The sequence below is a fragment of the Hyla sarda genome, chromosome 2, assembly GCF_029499605.1.
Source record: "Hyla sarda isolate aHylSar1 chromosome 2, aHylSar1.hap1, whole genome shotgun sequence".
Taxonomy (NCBI): Eukaryota; Metazoa; Chordata; class Amphibia; order Anura; family Hylidae; genus Hyla; species Hyla sarda.
This window is the reverse complement of record NC_079190.1, coordinates 349,603,024-349,625,815: the sequence shown is the minus strand read 5'-3', so window position 1 is coordinate 349,625,815 and position 22,792 is coordinate 349,603,024. Positions and strand designations below refer to the sequence as shown.

Sequence of the window (22,792 nt, the reverse complement as noted above, 5' to 3'; positions counted from 1 at the left end):
TGCATGTCCGTTTCAGCATTTAGAATAGAAACTCCTGTAGGTGTGTAGCTTGAATAAAGTGGTATTTATGCCGAGCCATAAAACATTGTGCTTTGGACACTTCTGGATCCATATTTACTACCTATTTTCAGTTCACATCCGCATTCTTATTTGCCATACGACTGACCCTAATGGCTTATAAATAGGACCAATGCAGAGTTGTCAGCTATATTTACTGGAGTACCAGCTAGGTTACAAAAAGATGTTGGTTTGGGGACCCAATATACATTTTTAGCAAATCTGCATGTTAAATATTTAGCATGTCTATTTTAGGGAAACCCATGTAGGTGAAATATGAATGTGAAAGGTCATTCATTATTATAACACCCCCCCCCCCCCCCCCCAGCACAGAGCGATCAATATGACTAAACTTTCATCAAAATGTCTGTTTCCATGAAATATGTGAGGTTTGAGAGCGCACACTTTAGGTTTCAATACCTGTTTATTTAAATAGCATTCGTTTATTACATCCACATTTTGGTCTCTATGGTTTTGTCAAGATAGGTGTATGCTAACAAAGAAATATACACTGCTCAAAAAAAATAAAGGGAACACTTAAATAAACACAATGTAACTCCAAGTCAATCACACTTCTGTGAAATCACAATGTCCACTCAGGGAGCAACACTGATTGACAATCAGGTGGAAATTATAGGTAATTAGCAAGACACCCCCAATAAAGGAGTGGTTCTGCAGGTGGTGACCACAGACCACTTCTCAGTTCCTATGCTTCCTGGCTGATGTTTTGGTCACTTTTGAATGCAGGCAGTGCTTTCACTCTAGTGGTAGCATAAGAGTCTACAACCCACACAAGTGGCTCAGGTAGTGCAGCTCATATAGGATGGCACATCAATGCGAGCTGTGGCAAGAAGGTTTGCTGTGTCTGTCAGAGTAGTGTCCAGAGCATGGAGGCGCTACCAGGAGACAGGCCAGTACATCAGGAGACATGGAGGAGGCCATAGGAGGGCAACAACCCAGCAGCAGGACCACTACCTTCGTCTTTGTGCAAGGAAGAGCACTGTCAGAGCCCTGCAAAATGACCTCCAGCAGGCCACAAATGTGCGTGTGTCCACTCAGTCAGAAACAGACTCCATGAGGGTGGTATGAGGGCCTGATGTCCACAGGTGGGGGTTGTGCTTACAGCCCAACACCGTGCAGGATGTTTGGCATTTGCCAGAGAACACCAAGATTGGCAAATTCGCCACTGGCACCCTGTGCTCTTCACAGATGAAAGCAGGTTCACACTGAGCACATATGACAGACGTGAGTCTGGAGATGCCGTGGAGAATGTTCTGCTGCCTGCAACATCCTCCACCATGATCGGTTTGGCAGTGGGTCAGTAATGGTGTGGGGTGGCATTTATTTGGGGGGCTGCACAGGTAGCCTGCCATTAGGTACCAAGATCCTCAGACCCTTTGTGAGACCATATGCTGGTGCGATTATAGCCCTGGGTTCCTCCTAATGCAAGACAATGCTAGACCTCATGTGGCTGGACTGTGTCAGCAGTTCCTGCAAGAGGAAGACATTGATGCTATGGACTGGCCTGCCCGTACCCCAGACCTGAATCCGATTGAGCACATCTGGGACATCATGTCTCACTCCATACACCAACGCCACGTTGCACCACAGACTGTCCAGGAGTTGGCGGATGCATTTGTCCAGGTCTGGGAGGACATCGCTCAGGAGAACATCTGCCACCTCATCAGGAGCATGCCCAGGCATTGTAGGGAGGTCATAAGGGCACGTGGAGGTCACACACACTACTGAGCCTCATTTTGACTTGTTTTAAAGACATTACATCAAAGTTGGATCAGCCTGTAGTGTGGTTTTCCACTGTGATTTTGAGTGTGACTCCATATCCAGACCTCCATGGGTTGATACATTTGATTTCCATTGATAGATTTTGTGTGATTTTGTTGTCAGCACATTCAACTATGTAAAGACGAAAGTATTTCATACGATTAGTTCATTCATTCAGATATAGGATGTGTTATCTTCGTGTTCCCTTTATTTTTTTTATTTTGAAGGGGGTCTGTTTGGTTAACTCTTTAGCCACAAAAAAAAAAAAAAAGTTATCCATGAGAGTGAAGTGTTGGGTTGCCTTTTTACAAGAAGAGAATGTCTTAAAGAAAATAAATTTAGGTAAGCAGTATTAAAACTATTTAGGAAACCCTGGTATCCAGATGGCTTAAAGGACATCTGCAGCGTTGGTACTTAGAAAAAAAAAAAAAGTTTACATCATCTGATAGCTCATTAAAAGACCTTTCCAAAGATACCTCATTTATCCAAAACGGTGTAGCCGTTCTCTGGTAATTGCCACGCAAAGCAGTAAGAAGCCATGTCATAAAGACTACATTTCCCATGACCCCCTGCGCCTGCTTACTGTGAGCTGCTGTTCTCCCCCCCCCTCCCCCCAAGGAAATTATAATAAAGTGACGCCCACAGCTCCTTCCCTTGTGGTTATCCCCTCCCATCCTCACCACATGTTCTCCCCTGTCCAATAGGAGAACCGGCTGCAGCTGCCTGGAAAACAGCTTACATAGCTATAATGTACAGTGTGGAGTTGCAGTGGTGCCTCCAGCTGTTGCAAAACTACAATTTCCAGCATGTCTGGACAGCCAACGGCTGTCAGGGCATGCTGGGAGTTGTAGTTTTGCAACAGCTGGAGGTGCTCTGGTTAGGAAACACTGGTATAGATTATGGTGCAACATTTAGGGACTGAGGACAGGGGGACAATGTGGACTTATGGACCTCTCAGCAGCAGTGACCCACAGGAATGCTATGCTTTCTCTCAGCAGCACACTGCTGTAAACTTTAAGGGACACAGTACAATAGCTAACATGAGAGGCAGGCACATAAAGGGTTACTGCCTTCATTGACAGCAGCACACTTTAGCACCCGGGCAGATGTCACCATGGAGACCGAGGGGGGAGCCGGCCATGCTGAAGCTGATTGCAGACACCGGCTCTGTTTCTGCTCACATCCAAACGGCTCAGCTCACAGCCCTGAAACTCCCCTACTGAGCGCTCAAGCCAATTAGAGCAGAGCACATAACCGCCTAATGAATATGTATGAGGTTGGAGGAGCTGCAGGGAGAGTGAAGGGTCCTGGGAGTTTGTGACGTAGGGAATAACAGGTAGACGCTACTCACATTAGAGCCCCAGGCAGCAACTTCCTGTGACAGCAAAGCATAACTTCTTATTTAATGACATTAGAGCACTACTTTATTAGCACTGCAGTTGTCCTTTAAGGGGAAAAAGGACCAAACCGAGTGATAGGATTTACAAAAAATTTAAATACCACCACTGTATATATAGAACAAATGACAGTAAGTCAGAATTGTGTAGAAATATGTATTTAAGAGTTCTCCATTGTACAGTCAAACAGTTAAGATCCTTCTCTGTACAAATGCAGCAGCCAAAAAAATAATTTAAGCACTTGCTTGTGCAGTCTTTGATAGAAGCTTCAGGTCTGCGATGCATTTGGCGATGCTCTCTTTTTGCTGTATAAAAAAAATAAAAAAATACATGACACTTGTCAGGTTTCACAAAGAGACTACATATACTTTATATAAGAGTCCTCACAAGTTTTCTCTGCTCTCATAAGAGCTTATGCTATACAAAAACACACACTACTGAGGGGCACACTGAGTTTGGATTTTGTGTGCACAAACCTCATTTAGATGTATGGACTACTACTTGAATATGCTGTAACAAATCTTAGAAAATAAATGATGTCCTCAGTTTGTGTGTAATATTGCAGCTCAGTTCTGTTGAAGTAAAAGGAGCAGAGTTGTAATAACACACCCAACCAGGAGGACTAGTGCTGCATTATTTTTAGAAAATATAATGTTTTTAAATCCTGGATAACACTAATCGCAGTTTTGCACAGGGCTACTTTAAACTCATGTAGAGACTAAAAAGCTTTATATCCTATGCCTACTGTGTGGCAGGGATTGGGGAATTGTTGAAAAAGTGACAGCAAGAAATCACCACAACCTGGTAAAGTTTTCCACGGGAGTACCCCTTTAAAGCCTCTTGAATTGATCAGAGGGTGATGTTGGAAAAGGTCATTAAGAAATAACCTATTAACTGATTTTCTTTAATTTCACATATAAAACCCTAAAACATTATATATAAAACATTCTCCCAAGTTGATTTGTTGATTGCCAGTCCGATGTTCACGGACGCCAAGATCATGGATATTTTTGGTCTATCTAGTTCTGGTGAAGATTTGCTAATGTACAAAAAAATGGCATATATGCACCCTGGATATCTGTTTTTTTAAAGAAGGTGATGCGTGGCTATGCATTTCAACAGATCAGACTACCTGGAGCGATTATCTTCTGAACAGGCTGATAGCTAACCCTATTACAGAGGGCAAGAGAGAACAAGCAAATGCTCATTCATCAGCTTATTAATTGTGTAACAGGTCAGAATAAAGCAATGTCTGCCTGTAATAGGAGCCGACTAATGATTAAAGCAAAAGGCCGCAGAAACAACAACGATTACTTGCACGGCCCTCCCTGCATGTTGGTTGAGCCTTGCATTAGGCACCAATTTTCAAAAGCGTAACTCCTTGACATGGCGTATTGATGCATGTAATAGGGCCCTTGGGCATAAATATTCCTTCCTTGGTATTCTTCAAATATTACTCTTTAATGTAAAAGTCATCCATAGAGTGTAAAGCACTGGATAATATAAGGTATAGTTTTCGCTTTGCATGGCAAATGTGTGAAAACCCCCTAAATGCAGCAAAAAGGGGTAAACAGAACCAGTTGTGATATTTATAAAAAAGTGTAAGACAGAAGTAAAAATTCAGTGGCTCATGGAATAAGTAGATTTTTTTAGACTTGCCATAAAATCTCTCGTAGCAGGACGATGGGTATATGCTGTTTGCCGCTAAGAGTCTGACACTAGGCAAAAAAAATAAAGAAAGTCGGCTCCCCCCAGAAGGATATACCCGCCTTCTGTCTATGAGCCCCAAAGCTGAAGGAGAACTGACCAGAAAGGAACCAAAGTCCAAGAGTATGCAGCCCCAGCCCAGCCACTCAGTTACACCTGTGCAGCGGACCCGCCGGCACAGCCCCGGCTTCCAGCAAGCATATCCAACCAGAAAAAAAAATATGTCGTCCAGCACTAGGTGATCCGGTTAGAACCTTGCTTTTATTGTAGATCCACAAATTCACAGGTACATGAAAACTTCTGACTCATGACAGCGGCGGAAACTGTCTGGCCATAAACCAACCAATGGGTGGGTGCTGTCTCCCCCAATAGAAGCTTCGAGAAAGAGGTTTAACGTTAAGTCTAAAACCTATATAATTTTTTACATACATATACACACTTTTCATTGGGGGAGGGGGGGGGGGGGCACAGGACATCCTAAAGCAGTCCCTGGGGAGGGAAAAATAAATAAAAATCACATTCCAGCCGGAAAAAAAAAAAAGCTCAGGCAGACGGCTGACCCTGCGGCCCAAGCCCACATCGAAGGACGCAAAAGTGTAAACACGGTAAAACTTGGCAAAAGGTATGCAGAGTCACAGTCTTGCTAACCTGCAGATCCTTGCAACGATGGCGACAAGAAAGGCCACCTTCCAGGAAAGGAATCGAACGGAAACATGCCCAAGAGGCTCAAAAAGGAGTGCCCTGCAGAGCATTCATGACGAGGTTGGAGGTCCCAAGGTGCAGTGGGGGAACGGAAAGGAGGGACCTCATGAGCCACACCCTGCAAAAAAAAAAAAAAAGTGCGCATATGGAGACAGAGAGAGACAGAATGAGCCACACACCAACTGAAATATGCCCGCCTGGTACGGTGGTATATGCTGGCGGACGTTGGCTTCCGGGCATGGAGCATGGTCCAGATCACTCAGGTAGAGAATCCCCGAGCTCTCAAAACCGCGGTTTCAAACGCAGCAGAAGTGAATTGGGGTGGCAGAGAGGACCATGAGAGGGAGGGTTGGGATGAACCGGAAGACAGAAGGGAACGTCCATGTACCACACGCGACAACCCTGGGAAGAAGTGGAAGTGGAGGGAAGAGGTAGGGGAGAGTGAAGTGGGTCCAAGGAACCACGAGTGGAGACGACTTTCCTGTTCCAGCGGGACTCGAAGAGTTCCCCAGCGGTGACAGATCTGAGCATAGAGCTCCGGGTGCAGGGAATAGTCGCCAGGGTCGGCAGTGGAGCAACTTAGAAAGTCCGCTTCCCAATAATCGATCCCGAGAATGTAAACTGCTGATATGGCTGGAACATGAAGTTCCGCCCAAGAGTGGCTCTTCGACACTTACCTCATGGCCCGCCGAGCTGAAAGTAGCGCCCTGGTGATTGATGCATGCCCCGGCTGTGCCGTTGTCCATCTGCACCCATACCGGAAGACCCAGCCGTCGAAGTAAGCGAATCCCCGCCGCTGTGTCGAAGCGGATCACGAGAAAGGTCAGAGATTGGGACAGAGACAGGTTCAATTTTTCGCGGTTGATGATCCAACCGAAACTGGAGAGTGTCTGCAGAGTAATGTTGAGAATGACCTGATTCTGCTCCAGGGAGTGTACCTTGATGAGTAGGTCTTCCAGATAGGAGAGGACCGAGACACCCAGAGAGTGGATGAGAACCAACACTGCCGCCAGCGTCTTTGTGAAGACTCTGGGCACCGTCGTCAGCCTGAAGGGCAGGGCGACAAACAAAAAGACCCACAGGAACCGCAACCTGAGAAAACGTTGGTTGGCCGGGAAGATAGGAATGTGCAAGTAGGTGTCCCATATATCCACGGAAGAGAGGAACTCCCCCAGATCCATGGAGGCGACAACTGACCGTAGGGATTCCATCCAGAAATGTCGCAGCAGCACATGATGGTTTAGAAGCTTCAAGTAGAGAATGGGACGGACAGTGTCACCCTTCTTTGGAACTACGAAAAACTTTCCCAAGGAGGGACTGGCACGATCACTTCCTGGGACAGGAGGGTGCGAAGGGCCACCTGAAAAGCTGCAGCAAAAGCGAGAGAGCGAATCCCCTTGACGTAATTGACCGGCCCAAACTGAAAGGGCATTGGGTACCCAAGTAGAGGCAAAGGCTGGCGCCAAAGATGAACCTGCCGCCTCAAAAGCGAATTTCACCAAGTTCTCAATGCACTTATCAGAGGGATCTTTAAAAGGAGGCTGCATCAGCCAGCGGCAAGGTAATGGATTTAGACAGCAGCATAACAGGAGCGTACACCGTAGGAGGTGAAGACCACTTAGTAACCAGGTCCTGAGGAAAGGGAAAGAGAGCCCAAAGCTTCTTAGTCACATGGAAGCGCTTGTCAGGGTGCTCCCAGGATCCTGTGTACAGTGGAGCCAACAGCAGCACAGAATGACCGAAGGGATGCAGAGCTGAGCATATCCAGCCAGGCCCACGCTGGTCAGAAGTAGGAGGGAGGGGCCGACTGACCCCCTGCAGCATGCGAACTGAGTGGTCAGAGCCCTGACCCCAGAGTGCATGCTATAGCCTCGTTGGTGGGGTAGGGAGGAGAAACAGCCTCTTGCAGCGCACGCTTCCATATGACAGGCTACAGACTGCTCCCGGAGCGCACACTGAGAAGAGAGAGGCCGAAGGCAGAAGAGGAGGAGGAGTCCGTGTGATCCCCAATGTGTGATACAGCGCCTAAGAAAAGGGGGCAGAGCTATAGTTAGGCCAAAGCTGCAGGCTCAATTAGACATTCATCCCTTGTCTGTGCAGTGCAAGAAGCGGGCCACGCAGCGCATCGCAAGAAGCAGTATGCGCAGCACAAGAAGCGAGCTGCGCATCGCTAGCGCAGACAGAAGCTCCGCCAGGAGAGAATCCACATCAGCTGGGACTTCCTCATGCCCTGCCACGACTAACCGCTTGTGGCCCGGAGGAAGAAGACTGCCGTGCAGTGCAGGAGAAGGTGAGGGACTGACCCCTGCAGCAGAAACCATTAACCCCTAATGGGCCAGGTAGAAGAGGCCCTTGTATTACGAAGTCCCCCTGTTCAGGGAAAGTGGGAACTCTGGGCCAGGAGAAGAGGTCCAGGAGGGGGGAGGGGGCAGGGGGGACAGGCATACTCCCCCACAGGGAGCATACTCACCAACGATGTCTTCAACCAGCTAGGGCCACCTGCCTTAAGCCAGCTAAGCTGGCAAACAGGGGCAAATGGGGGAGCCGGATCAAGGTGCACCACCAAGTGCTGGTTGCTGGCCAGGAGGGGTTAACGGCCAATCCAACAATGCACCGTGCCCAAAGCTCACAGGTGGGGGGTGGGAATCAGGCAGCACCATGCTCTAGTCGCCACACACTAGAGAAAACAATAAAAGGTAAGAAAAACTAAACTTAAGCTGAAACTAGGAAAAAAAATAAAGAAATAAGACCAGGTCTGGAGAGCTACAGACCTGTGTCTGCCTCCTGCTGACACTGAGCTAAAACTGAATTGCTCAGAGCCAGGAGGCAGGTATATCCTGCTGGGAGGAGCCGATTTTCTTTTATTTTTGTGCCTAGTGTCAGCCTCCTAGCGGCAAACAGCATATACCCATGGTCCTGTGTCCCCCAATGAAGCGCTCAAGAAAAATCCTCGACTAACTAAACCATAGATGTCATGTGACACTTCAGGCCATATCTGATTTACTTTCAGTAAATTCTGTATAGGAGCCCTAACACAAGTATGGGTATGAAGTAGAGATGAGCGAACTTACAGTAAATTCGATTCGTCACGAACTTCTCAGCTCGGCGATTGCTGACTTTTCCTGCATAAATTAGTTCAGATTTCCGGTGCTCTGATGGGCTGGAAAAGGTGGATACAGTCCTAAGAGAGAGAGTCTCCTAGGACTGTATCCACCTTTTCCAGCCCACGGGAGCACCTGAATGCTGAACAAATTTATGCAGGAAAAGTCATCAACTGCCGAGCCGAGAAGTTCGTGACGAATCGAATTTACTGTAAGTTCGCTCATCTCTAGTATGAAGCATCATCTGTTCTATTCAGCCCATAATACAGATATGAGAGATTTCTTTAGCAACTAAACTACTGGCAACATAACTGCAATAGAGAGAAGTATTACCGTACCTGTTGTGGCGTGATGCTTTGAACCACAGATTTTTCTACCCAATTGATCAAATGATCTTGTTCTTTTTGGCGCAGGAGATTCTGCAGAGCTAGTTGGTAGTCTAGACGTTTTTTCACCTCATTGTAGACTGTAAGCAACCTTTCCCTGTAGTTGATCTCCAGAAGCATGCTCACAACGTTCTGTTGGTAAAAAAAATAAAAATAAAAAAAAATAAAAAAAAGTCTCAGTCTGCTCTCAACAATATTAAGTTTCGTTCTCAAAAAAAAATAAAAAAAATAAATAAAGAATCTTAGGCTTCTTTCACACTGCCATTAGTACACAGCAGTGTGACGGCCGTCGGGAGAGCCAGGCAGAATAGCGGGAGAAAAATTACTGCTTGTGCCTTCTTTTTCTCCTGCTATTCATAACGATGCCCGGCAGCCCCATAATAGTACATGAGAACGGCCGGCCCGTTGCTCCCCATCATGAGAACAGCCGTTAAAGACAGAAAAAAAAAAGAGAGAGAGAGAATGTTCTCAACGGGGAGCAACGGCAGTGTGAAAGAGGCCTTAAATAACTCTTCAAAGATTTGTGGAAAAAACTCCACTTCTGCTGCATGTGTGAATACACCCTAAAATTACGAGAATCAAAATGATTTATCTAGGGTCATTTTCATAATTTACAATCTCCTTGCCAGCAAACATCAAGCCAATTTGTTTCAGCCAGAAATTCTGCTATACTCTAGGTGTGAAATGCTGTGTGACCTGTTATCTGAGCGAGTCTACACTACTTTTGGGATCTGTTGAATCTTGGACTACCCTTTTAGTACCCCACAAGTAACTGTCGGGGGAGTGGGGGGTAAACAGCATTGTATGTGTGGAACCCTGCACAGAAGATGAGCAGTACCAAGACTCCAGTGCAGATGTGAACACAGCCTTCCTAACAGAATTTGCTTTGAAACTAAATAGTTGCTAACTATGTTTACTGAAGTGCCAGTTATGTTATCAAAAGAAACTTTAAGGGTCCATTCACCCTATGGAATCTCCATCCAGAGAAATTCAGGGCAAATATTCCATATGAAGAAGCTGCCACATATTATTTGGCACTATGACCGCGGGGACATGTGCCGCCCCCTTGACGGCAAAGCAGCCCATTGGCATGTTCCTTTTGCCAGAAACTAGAATTTGCACCTGGAATGGGATGCCGCTGCACCAGAATTTCAGAGTGGAATTTCTTTGCTCGGAAGTTCCATAATGTGAATGGTCCCTATTACAATTGTATGTAGACAGCTTTTTAGGTCTCATTCACATCTTGGGAGCACTGGGACACTGGAAAAGAGTATTCCAAAAGTGTATATACAGTGGGGCAAAAAAGTATTTAGTCAGCCACCAATTGTGCAAGTTCTCCCACTTAAAAAGATGAGAGGCCTGTAATTTTCATCATCGGTATACCCCAATTATGAGAGACAGAATGGGGGGAAATAATACAGGAAATCACATTGTAGGATTTCTAATAAATCAATTGGTACATTCCTCGGTAAAATAGGTATTTGGTCACCAACAAACAAGCAAGATTTCTGGCTCTCACAGACCTGTAACTACTTCTTTAAATGGGTACTGTCAGATACAAAAACTTTTGATATGTTGAAAGCAATTGCAAAACCTATTAGTTGCTTTACATTAGAACATTTTCAGTATTTCATACAGAAAAAGCCAGTCAAACAACTGCCCCCCCCCACCTGCTTGAACACATACTAGTCCTGCTGTGTCCAAGCATCATCACCTATGTCATGGACACACTTTCTTGATTGAGTGCAGGGCTCACAGCTAGAGGAAAAATTCTCCCACTGTCAGCTTGTGTCCTGCTTCTTTCTGACAGTGAAAACATGCTGGGAGTTGTAGTTTTGCTAATGCTAGGGGAGATGTGAGCAGACAGCATACTGAGGGAGAGGGCGGAGACCTACACAGTGAGACCACGCCCCCTCCCTTTGAGAAGAATTCAGACTAGTTTGTTTATTTTATATGGTGCTAGACACAAAAATGACATGTACATTGTCAGAATTAGGTACAGAGTGATCAATTTTTTTTTTTTTTTAAGTTATTTTTTGTTGGATCTGACTTGTAGGCTTTAACCCCTTAAGGACGCAGGGTTTTTCCCATTTTTTGCATTTTCCTATTTTCCTCATGACCTTCTAAAAATCATAACGCTTTCGATTTTGCACATAAAATTCCATATGATGGCTTATGTTTTGCACCACCAATTCTACTTTGCAGTGACAGACATTTTACCAAAAAATCCACGGCGAAACGGAAAAAAAAAATTAATTGTACGACAAAATTTAAGAAAACATTTTTCATTTTGTAAGTTTTGGGGGCTTCCGTTTCTACGCAGTGCATTTTTCGGTAAAAATAACACCACCTCTTTATTCTGTAGGTCCATACGATTAAAATGATACCCTACCTATATAGGTTGGATATTGTTGTACTTCTGGAAAAAAATCATAACTACATGCAGGAAAATTAATATGTTAAAAAGTGTCATCTACTGACCCCTATAACCCCTAATAATATAGTTTTTATTGGTACCATTTTTGTATTGATCGGACTTTTTGATTGTGTTCCATTCATTTTTTCACGATATAAAAAGTGACCAAAAATACGCTATGTTGGACTTTGGAATTTTTTTGAGCGTACACCATTGACCGTGCGGTTTAATTAACCCCTTAAGGACACAGGGTTTTTCAGTTTTTGCATTTTCGTTTTTTCCTCCTTACCTTTTAAAAATCATAACCCTTTCAATTTTCCAGCTAAAAATCCATATTATGGCTTATTTTTTGAGTCACCAATTCTACTTTGCAGTGACATTAGTCATTTTACTCAAAAATCCACGGCGAAACGGAAAGAAAATCATTGTGCGTCAAAATCGAAGAAAAAACGCCATTTTGTAACTTTTGGGGGCTTCCGTTTCTACGCAGTGCATATTTCGGTAAAAATGACACCTTATTATTCTGTAGGTCCATACGGTTAAAACGGTACCCTACTTACACAGGTTTAATTTTGTCGTACTTCTGGAAAAAATGTATACGTTTAAAAATGTCATCTTCTGACCCCTATAACTTTTTTATTTTTCCACGTGCAGCGCGCTATGAGGGCTAATTTTTTGCGCCGTGATCTGAAGTTTTTATCGGTACCATGATCTGACTTTTTGATCACTTTTTATTCATTTTTTAAATGGTATAAAAAGTGACCAAAAATACGCTTTTTTGGACTTTGGAATTTTTTTTTACGTGTACGCCGTTGACCGTGCGGTTTAATTAACGATATATTTTTATAGTTCAGACATTTCCGCACGCGGCGATACCACATGTTTATTTTTATTTACACTTTTATTTTTTTTATGGGAAAAGGGGGGTGATTCAAACTTATTAGGGTAGGGGTTAAATGACCTTTGTTAACTTTTTTTTCCCACTTTTTTTGCAGTGCTGTAGCTCCCATAGGGGCTATAACACTGCGCACACTGATCTTTTACCCTGATCCCTGCAAAGCCATAGCTTTGCATGGATCAGCGAGATAGGGGCTCGATTGCTCAAGACTGTAGCTCAGGCTTGGAGCAATCAAACGCCGATCGGACGCGATGGAGCAAGGTAAGGGGGTCTCCACTCGCGTCCTAGCTGATCACGATTTTATCGCGATGTCCCGATCAGCCCGACTGAGCTGCTGGGAAGCGTTAACTTTCATTTTTAGAAGTGGCGAGCAACAATCCCAGAACTACACGAGGGGGACCTAGTGAACGACCTGCAGAGAGCTGGGACCAAAGTAATAAAGGCTACCATCAGTAACACACTAAGCCACCAGGGACTCAAGTCATGCAGTGTCAGACGTGTCCCCCTGCTTAAGCCTGAGAATGTCATATGGTCAGATGAAACCAAAGTAGAACGTTTTGGTAAAAACTCAACTCATCGTGTTTGGAGGAGAAAGAATGCTGAATTGCATCCAAAGAACACATACCTACTGTGAAGCAAGGGGGTGGAAACATCATGCTTTGGGGCTTTTTTTCACCAAAGGGACAAGGACAACTGATTCGTGTAAAGAAAAGAATGAATGGGGCCATGTATTGTGAGATTTTGAGTGAACACCTCCTTCCATCAGCAAGGGCATTGAAGATGAAACGTGGTTGGGTCTTTCAGCATGACAACGACCCCACCACCCTTCCTGGGCAACAAAGGAGTGGCTTCGTAAGAAGCATTTCAAGGTCCTGGAGTGGCCTAGCCAGTCTCCAGATCTCAACCCCATAGAAAACCTTTGGATGAAGTTGAAAGTCTGTGTTGCCCAGCGACAGCCCCAAAACATCACTGCTCTAGAGGAGATCTGCATGGAGAAATGGGCCAAAATACCAGCAACAGTGTGTGGAAGACTTAGAGAAACGTTTGACCTCTGTCATTGCCAAAAAAGAGTATATAACAAAGTATTGAGATTAACTCTTGTTATTGACCAAATACTTATTTTCCACCACAATTTGCAAATAAATTATTTCAAAATCAGACAAAGTGATTTTATGATTTTTTTCTCTCATTATGATGTCTCTCATAGTTGAGGTACAGACTTAGACTTTTAAAGGGGTAGTCCAGTGGTGAAAAACTTATCCCCTATCCTAAGGATAGGGGATAAGTTTGAGATCGCGGGGGGTCCGACCGCTGGGGCCCCCTGCGATCTCTCTGTACGGGGGCCAGGCTCTCCGGCCAGATAGCGGGTGTCGACCTCCGCACTAAGCGGCGGCCGACACGCCCCCTCAATACATCTCTATGGCAGAGCCAGAGATTGCCGAAGGCAGCGCTTTGGCTCTGCCATAGAGTTGTATTGAGGGGGGCGTGTCGGCCACCACTTCGTGCGGAGGTCGACACGCCCCCTTCCCGCGGGCTGTAGGGGCTCCGTATAGGAGATCGCAGGGGGCCCCAGCGGTCGGACCCCCCGCGATCTCAAACTTATCCCCTATCCTTAGGATAGGGGATAAGTTGTTCACCACTGGGTCACCGCTGGACTACTCCTTTAAGTGGGAGAACTTGCACAATTGGTGGCTGACCAGATACTTTTTTGCCCCACTGTATAGCATAAAAGCCTACTGACTCTAAATGTGTTCAGCCTGTTTACCTAAAAAATATATGTATTTTGTAGGACTCAAGTGTAGTAGATTAGGCTAGAGTCCCCAGCTAAAAATCCAATGAAGTAGTCAACAGTTGGTTCAGCAATGTAGTCTAGAACTAATGAGAATGAGGCCTCAGAGTTACATTATTTGTGGCATACAGTCAGTAACAAGTGTGAAAAGAGTTACATCATTTTAATATTTACCTATTAAACTTGAGTGGTATCTTACCCGTTTAGCATCGAAGAGATACTGTCTGCCATCTACTCTCCACTGCTCCTTCTTTTCCATCTCAATAGCACTTTCTAGTTCCTTGAGTGCAGATTCTTTCACAGCTGCAGCTTTACTAACTTTCTCCTAATAAATAAAAAAAAACGGGATATATTACATAAACAGCAAGTAGAATGCAGACTAAAGTTATGGACAAAGATCACATCATTTTAAACAACTTCACATGATAGCTTTTTTGTATATCAATGACCAAATACGACCTCTTACATCAGAAAAGCAGCTATAATGTCTTGACCACTATCTTCTTTGCAATCTGACCTGAGACCCAGGACACAATACAGGAAGTGGGGGGCAGAGCTTAGCATGTGCTAGGTGCCTGCAAGCTGAGCCCATCTGCCTGTTGAAGGGGAATCACAATCTACAATGTACTGTGTAAACCGTCCTCCAGGAACAGCGGCAGTGCATTTTCACCAGCCCTATGTACTACTAGCCCCATAAAATGGAGAGGATGAGATAGGGCTGGGCGGTATACCGGTTCATACCAAATTTTTTGTGCTGCACCATATGAATTTTTCCCTATACCGCAATACTGGTTTGGCCCCTCCCCCCGGGAATGAATGAGTTATCAGCCCAGCGCTGCGCCCTCCCCATTGGGGAACTAATCATATGTGACCAGCAAGCACTGTTCTGCCCCCCCAATTAATTATCAGCCCAGCGCTGCGCTGTCCACATCAGGGTAAATACTCACATATCACCCGCAAGTGATGCCCTCCTCTTCCTCCTGTTTGTTGCGGGCCGCATCTTACATGACAGTGGGCTCAGCCTATCACCGGCCGAGGAGGAACATCACTGCGGCCGGTGATAGGCTGATGACTGTCCGACGTTCTCGTCCCCAGGAAGAGCGCAAGGCCAACGTAGGAAGGTGCGTTATTTATTTTTTTTATCTTTTGCAGCCTGGGCATAGGGATACAGTGTACAGTATAGAGTGTCAGCGCCGGCAGCTCGCAACAAACAGGAGGATGAGGAGGGCATCGCTTGCGGGTGATATGTGAGTAGTTCCCCGATGGGACAGTGCAGCGCTGGGCTGATCATTTTTTTTTTTTTTGGGGGGGGGGGGGGGGAACATACCGTTATATACCGTGGAACCGCCATAAGTCACAAAAATACTGTGATACACATATTTGGTCATACCGCCCAGCCCTAGGATGAGAAACAGCTCTGTACCGTGGAGGGGCCTCTCAAGGGTTTAATAACAGCAGTAAAATCATCTTGGTCACCACTCTGAAGGGTTGATTAGAAAACTAGGCAGGTTTTTAAAATCGCTATGCTTTAACCCAGTGACTTCCGAACAGTGTGCCTCCAGATGTTGCAATTCCAGCATGTCTGGACAGCCGCCTTCTGCAAACAACGGAAGCCTGTGGGGTCCAGCCATAGGCTGGGTCTCACAGGGGAACTGTCAGTGTATACTTACAGCTATACTATGCTGCAGTAAAAACAACCACAAAGAAACCATATAAATTAGGTATCGGTATAATTGTACCAATCCATTTTTAGTGTACAGTGAATGTCACAAGAGGCAGGTAGAGAATTTCAAAACTTGAAAAATTCTAATTTTTTAACAAAAACCTCAGCAAGTATAAACAAAGTTTACCACTAATATAAAGTACATTATGTCATTAACTCCTTAAGGAAGCATCCCATTTGCACCTTAACCCCTTAAGGACCGGGGTTTTTTGCTTTTTTTGCATTTTCGTTTTTTGCTCCTTGCCTTTAAAAAATCATAACTCTAAATTTTGCACCTAAAAATCCATATGATGGCGTATTTTTTTGCGCCATCAATTCTACTATGTATTGATGTCAGTCATTTTGCCCAAAAATCTACGGTGAAACGGAAAAAAAAATCATTGTGCGACAAAATTGAAAAAAAAACACGCAGTTTTGTAACTTTTGGGGGCTTCCGTTTCTACGTAGTACATTTTTCAGTAAAAATGACACCTTATCTTTATTCTGTAGGTCCATACGATTAAAATGATACCCTACTTATATAGGTTTGATTTTGTCGGACTTCTGGAAAAAATCATAACTACATGCAGGAAAATTAATAGCAATTGTCATTTTCTGATCCTTATAACTTTTTTATTTTTCTGTGTATGGGGCGGTATGAGGGCGCCGTGATTTTTTGCGCCGTGATCTGAAGTTTTTAACGGTACCATTTTTGCATTGATAGGACTTTTTATTCATTTTTAAATTATATAAAAAGTGACCCAAAATGCACTATTTTGGACTTTGGAATTTTTTTGCGCACACGCCATTGACCGAGTGGTTTAATTAATGATATATTTTTATAATGCGGACATTTCCGCACGCGGTGATACCATATATGTTTATTTTTATTTACACTGTTTTTTTTTTATTGGAAAAGGGGGGTGATTCTAACTTAATAGGGGAGGAGTTAAATGATCTTTATTCACTTTTTTTTTTGCAGTGTTATAGCTCCCATAGGGACCTATAACACTGCACACACTGATCTTCATCATTGATCACTGGTTTCTCATAGGAAAGCAGTGATCGACGATTCTGCCGCATGACTGCTCATGCCTGGATCTCAGGCACTGAGCAGTCATTCGGCGATCGGACAGCGAGGAGGCAGGTAGGGACTCTCCCGCTGTCCTGTAAGCTGTTTGGGATGCCTGTTTGGGATACTGTGTAACCCCGCATTATATAAGGAGAGCAGGACCAAGGACGTACCGGTTTCTTAAGGGGTTAAGGACACAGCCATTTCTGCGTTTTCGTTTTTTCCTCCTTGCCTTCTAAAATCCATAACTTTTTATACTTCCATTGACAGACACATACGAGGGCGTTTTCACGCTGTACACTTTAAGGTAAAAATTTGATGTTTTCTTTATGGGTCAATGCGATTAAAATTATTTCCTTGGTTACACACATTTCTATTATTGTACTGCTTTTAAAAATCTCAAACTTTTTATTTTTTTTTACAAAATCACTGCATTTAAAATTGCCCTATTTTGACCACCTGTAACTTTCTTATTTTTCTGTATTCAGGGATGTTTGAGGGCTCATTTTTTGCGCCATGATCTGTAGTTTGTTTTAGTATCACGGTTGCGTATATGTGACTTATTGATCACTTTTTATAAATTTGTTTTGCAGGAATTTTAGACTTATTTATTTCTAAACACATTTACGTCATTCACAGTAGGTGGATCATTAACATTATATTTTTATAATTCGGACATTTATGCATGCAATGATGACAAATATGTTTATTATTATTTTTTTACACTTTTTTTTTTATTAAAATGTGGAAAATGAGGTAATTTAAAACTATTGGGGGAGGGGCTTTTTCAACTTTTTTTTTGACATTTTAACTTTTTCAGTCCCCATAGGGAATCATTAGATTGCTAATACTGTTCAGTGCTATTCATAGGGCATAGCACTGATCAGTATTAACGGCGATCTTCTGCTCTGGTATGCTGGAAGGCAGATCAGTGCAGAAGACCCACCAGGAGATGACAGAAGCAGGTAAGGGGACCTCTGCCCGCCATCTTGGCTGATTTGATCCCCGCAGCAGTGCCGCAGGCGATCAGATCAGCCATTTTAAGTGCAGCACTGCCGTGATCTGTATTGATCACGGCATATGAGGGGTTAATGCCGGACATCAGCAACAATGTACATATACATCACCGGTCCTCTAGAGGATTAATATATAATATTGTAGTATATGGTGCTGATTCCAATACTATTTAGTTTGTTGCTAGACACAGGAATTTAACCATTTGCTTGACCATCTGCTCTTTTTCCTGAGTAGCCAGGTGGGCGTAAATTTTATTTCATAAAGTGGCATGAATGCTAGGTTTGGGGGAGCCTGATTCACAGCACTTCAGCTTCATATTCACATCCCTTTATGAAGGTTAAATCCCTATATCATGAAAACGCAGGGTGAGAGGCAACAAAAAGTAGTGTTGGTCTTAAAATAAAACTATGGATTTTTTCTAACTGAACACAGATGTTCTTCACATTCATTAACCTGTTCAGAACGTAGGGCATATGCATACGCCCTGCATCCCGAGTCCTTAAGGACGTAGGGCGTATGGATAGGCCCGTGGGAATTCCGGTCCCCGCCGCTAGTCGGTTGGGGACCGGACCGGGATGCCTGCTGAAATCATTCAGCAGGCATGCCGGGGCACATCGCCGAGGGGGGTCCTGAGACGCCCCCATGTCGGCGATCGGAGAAAATCGCATGTCAATTCAGTCAATTCTGGGCTGATCGGGTCTCTGGTGACCCGATCACCCGGAAAATAGGGATGATCGTAGCTGTCAGTGACAGCCCTGATCATTCTGAGGGATAGGAGCGAGGTTGCAGCGCTGCAATCTCCTACTATCCCCTGCCATTAGTCAGAAATGAGTTCTAACCAATGGCAGTGCACGACAGGGGGTTGCCATGGAAACCCCCACTCTACCCACCCCCTGCAGAACGGGGGGAGAAGATGGCGGCCGGTACCTGGAAAGAAGATGCCGTGGGGACCGCCGATCATCGGTGGAGACAGTGGAGATCAGCGGCGCAGGTAGGGAAGCGACGGTGGGGGGGACGGGTTTAGGGGGAGAAAGGTGGCAGTAAAGCGATCTTTACTGCTGCCCTTCTAGTGGTTGCCAAACTGCAACTCCCAGCATGCCCAGACAGCCTGTCTGGGCATGCTGGGAGTTGTAGGTTTGCAACATCTGGAGTGTCACAGTTTGGAGACCACTATTACAGTGGTGCCCAAACGGTAGCCCTCCAGATGTTGCCAAACTACAACTCTCAGCATGCCTAGACTGCCCAGGCATGCTGGGAGTTGTAGTTCTGTAACATCTGTTCTTTCAGATTTAGCAATTTTAAATGAAAATTTAGAAAATTGCTGCTATACTTTGAAGCCCTCTAATTTTTTATCATAAAGTATAAATATGTCCATTTTATGATGCCAACATAAAGTAGACATATTGTATATGTGAATCAATATAAAATGCATTTGGAATACCAATTTTCTTACAAGCAGAGAGCTTCAAAGTTTGAAAAATGCAAAATTTTCATGAAATTTGGGGATTTTTTCACCAAGAAAGGATGCAAGTAACGACGAAAATTTACCACTAAAAGTAGAATATGTCGCGAAAAAAACTCTCAGAATCAGAATATTCAGTAAAAGCATCTCAGAGTTATTAATGCATAAAGTGACAGTGGTCATAATTGCGAAAAAGGGCTGCGTCCTTAAGGTGAAAATGAGCTGCGTCCTTAACCCCTTAAGGACAATGGACGTACTCATACGCCCCCGTTTCCGAGTCCTTAAGGACCGAGGACGTATGAGTACGTCCTGTCCATTCATGGCCCCCCGCAGCTAGCCGGAGGTGAGCCGGTGCCCGATACCTGCTGATATCGATCAGCAGGAATCGGAGCATATCGCCCAGGGGGGGGGGGGGTCATGATGACCCCCCCATGTCGGCGATGGCCGCAGATCGCTGAACAATTCAGCCCAGCGATCTGTGGCAGATTCCGGGTTAATCGGGTCTCCAGTGACCCGGAATTACTGGCTGATCGGGGCCGTCTCTGAAGGCCCCGAACAGCCATAGCCAGAAGGTGAGGTGGCACTGGTTTACCGGCCGACCAATCAGGGCACCTGCAGTGGGTGTCACTCCCGCAACCCGCTCCGCCCCTCTTCCGGAGGACGTGATCGGGCGTGGGAAGAGGACTCCGGCAGCTGGGGACCCCGATCCCCCGCATCCCTGTTGGGATCGGGGCCCCAGGAGCGGCGGTGAGGGACTGACCTGCAGCGGCGGCGTGGATCAGCAGTTGGAGATGAGTGACAGCCTCCTGCTGTTGCTTAGCAACAGCTCCCAGCATGCAAAAAGGGCATGCTGGGAGCTGTAGTTATGCAACAGCAGGAGGCAGACCACCACAACTCCCAGCATTCCCTTATGGGCATGCTGGGACTTATAGTTTTGCAACAGCTGGAGGCACATTTCTTCTATGGAAAAGTGTACCTTCAGCTGTTGTATAACTACAACTCCCAGCTTGCACAATCAGCTAAAGTGCATGCTGGGAGTTGTAGTGGTGCATCTGCTGGTTGCATAACTACAACTCCCAGCATGCCCGTTGGCTGTCGGTGACTGCTGAGAGTTGTAGTTTTGCAACAGCTGAAGGCACACTGGTTGTGAAACAGTGAGTTAAGTAGCAAACCAGTGTGTCTCCAGCTGTTGCATAACTAAAAGTCCCAGAATGCCTTTCCACTGTCCGTACATGCTGGGGGTTGTAGCTTTTGCAACAGCTGAAGGCACACTGGTTGCAAAACACTGAGTTTGTTACCAAACTGTGTTTCACAACCAGTGTGCCTCCAGCTGTTGCAAAACTACAACTCCCAGCATGCACTGATAGACCATACATGCTGGGAGTTATAGTTTTGCAACAGCTGGATTCCCCCCCCCCCCCCCCCCCCCAATGTGAATGTACAGGGTACACTCACATGGGCGGAGGTTTACAGTAAGTATCCGGCTGCAAGTTTGAGCTGCGGCAAATTTTCTGCCGCAGCTCAAACTGCCAGCGAGAAACTACTGTGAACCCCAGCCCATGCGACTGTACCCTAAAAACACTACACTACACTACCACACAGTAAAATAAAAAGTAAAAAAAACACTACATATACACATACCCCTACACAGCCCCCTCCCCTCCCCAATAAAAATGAAAAACGTCTGGTACGCCACTGTTTCCAAAACGGATCCTCCAGCTGTTGCAAAACAACTACTCCCAGTATTGCCAGATAGCCACTGACTGTCCAGGCATGCTGGGAGTTTTACAACAGCAGGAGGCACCCTGTTTGGGAATCACTGGCGTAGAATACCCCTATGTAAGTTCCTAATTTAGGCCTCAAATGCGCATGGCGCTCTTTCGGGGTTTTTGGAGCCCTGTCGTATTTCAGGCCAACAGCTTAGGGTCACATATGGGGTATCGCCGTACTCGGGAGAAATTGTGTTACAAATTTTGGGGGGTATTTTCTGCTATTACCCTTTTTAAAAATGTAACATTTTTGGGAAACCAAGCATTTTTTTTTACATATTCAAAAGTTGTGAAACACCTGTGGGGTATAAATGTTTCCATTACCCCTTGTTACGTTCCCCGAGGGGTCTAGTTTCCAAAATGGTATGCCATGTGGTTTTTTTTTTTGCTGTCCTGGCACCATAGGGGCTTCCTAAATGCGGCATGCCCCCAGAGCAAAATTTGCTTCCAAAAAGCCAAATGTGACTCCTCTTTTGAGACCTGTAGTGCGCCAGCAGAGCACTTTTCCCCCCCATATGGGGTGGTTTCTGAATCGGGAGAAATTGGGCTTCAAATTTTGGGGGGTATTTTCTGCTATTACCCTTTTTAAAAATGTAAAATTTGGGGAAACCAAGCATTTTAGGTAAAAAAAATAAATATATTTTTTTACATATGCAAAAGTCGTGAATCCCCTGTGGGGTATTAAGGTTCACTTTACCCCTTGTTATGTTCCGAGGGGGTCTAGTTTCCAAAATGGTATGCCACGTGTTTTTTTTTTTTTTGCTGTTCTGGCACCATAGGGGCTTCATAAAGGTGACATGCCCCCCAAAAACCATTTGCCGCTCCTTCCCTTCTGAGCCCTCTACTGCGCCCGCCGAACAATTTACATAGACATATGAGGTATGTGCTTACTCGAGAGAAATTGGGTTTCAAATACAAGTAAAAATTTTCTCCTTTTTACCCCTTGTAAAAATTCAAAAATTGGGTCTACAAGAACATGAGTGTAAAAAATGAAGATTGTGAATTTTCTCCTTCACTTTGCTGCTATTCCTGTGAAACACCTAAAGGGTTAAAACACTGACTCAATGTCATTTTGAATACTTTGGGGGGAGGGGGGGGGGTGCAGTTTTTATAATGGGGTCATTTGTGGGATATTTCTAAGCTGAAGACCCTTCAAATCCACTTCAAACCTGAACTGGTCACTGAAAAATAGTGAGTTTGAAAATTTTGTGAAAAATGTAAAAATTGCTGCTGAACTTTGAAGCCCTCTGGTGTCTTCCAAAAGTAAAAACTCATAAATTTTATGATGCAATCATAAAGTGGACATATTGTATATGTGAACCCAAAAAAACATTTATTTTGAATATCCATTTTCCTTACAAGCAGAGAGCTTCAAAGATAGAAAAATGCTAAATTTTCATTTTTCACCAAGAAAGGATGCAAGTTACCACAAAAATTTACCACTATGTTAAAGTAGAATGTGTCACGAAAAAACAATCTCGGAATCAGAATGATAAGTAAAAGCATCCCAGAGTTCTTAATGTTTAAAGTGACAG

The 22,792-nt window shown here is 44.7% G+C and overlaps 1 protein-coding gene across 1 annotated transcript in view; it reads right to left on the bottom strand.

The window, feature by feature from the left end:
- Positions 1-3,378: 3,378 nt before the first annotated feature.
- The window catches only part of ATP5PB (ATP synthase peripheral stalk-membrane subunit b), a 29,486-nt gene continuing 10,072 nt past the window's right edge, over positions 3,379-22,792 (bottom strand). Inside the window, exons 5-7 of the mRNA XM_056558261.1 lie at positions 14,435-14,560; positions 9,085-9,264; positions 3,379-3,541 (exon numbers count right to left, since the gene is read on the bottom strand). Coding sequence (XP_056414236.1) covers positions 3,470-3,541; positions 9,085-9,264; positions 14,435-14,560 — 378 coding nt within the window. The 3' untranslated portion in view covers positions 3,379-3,469. The remainder of the gene's footprint in view (positions 3,542-9,084; positions 9,265-14,434; positions 14,561-22,792) is intronic.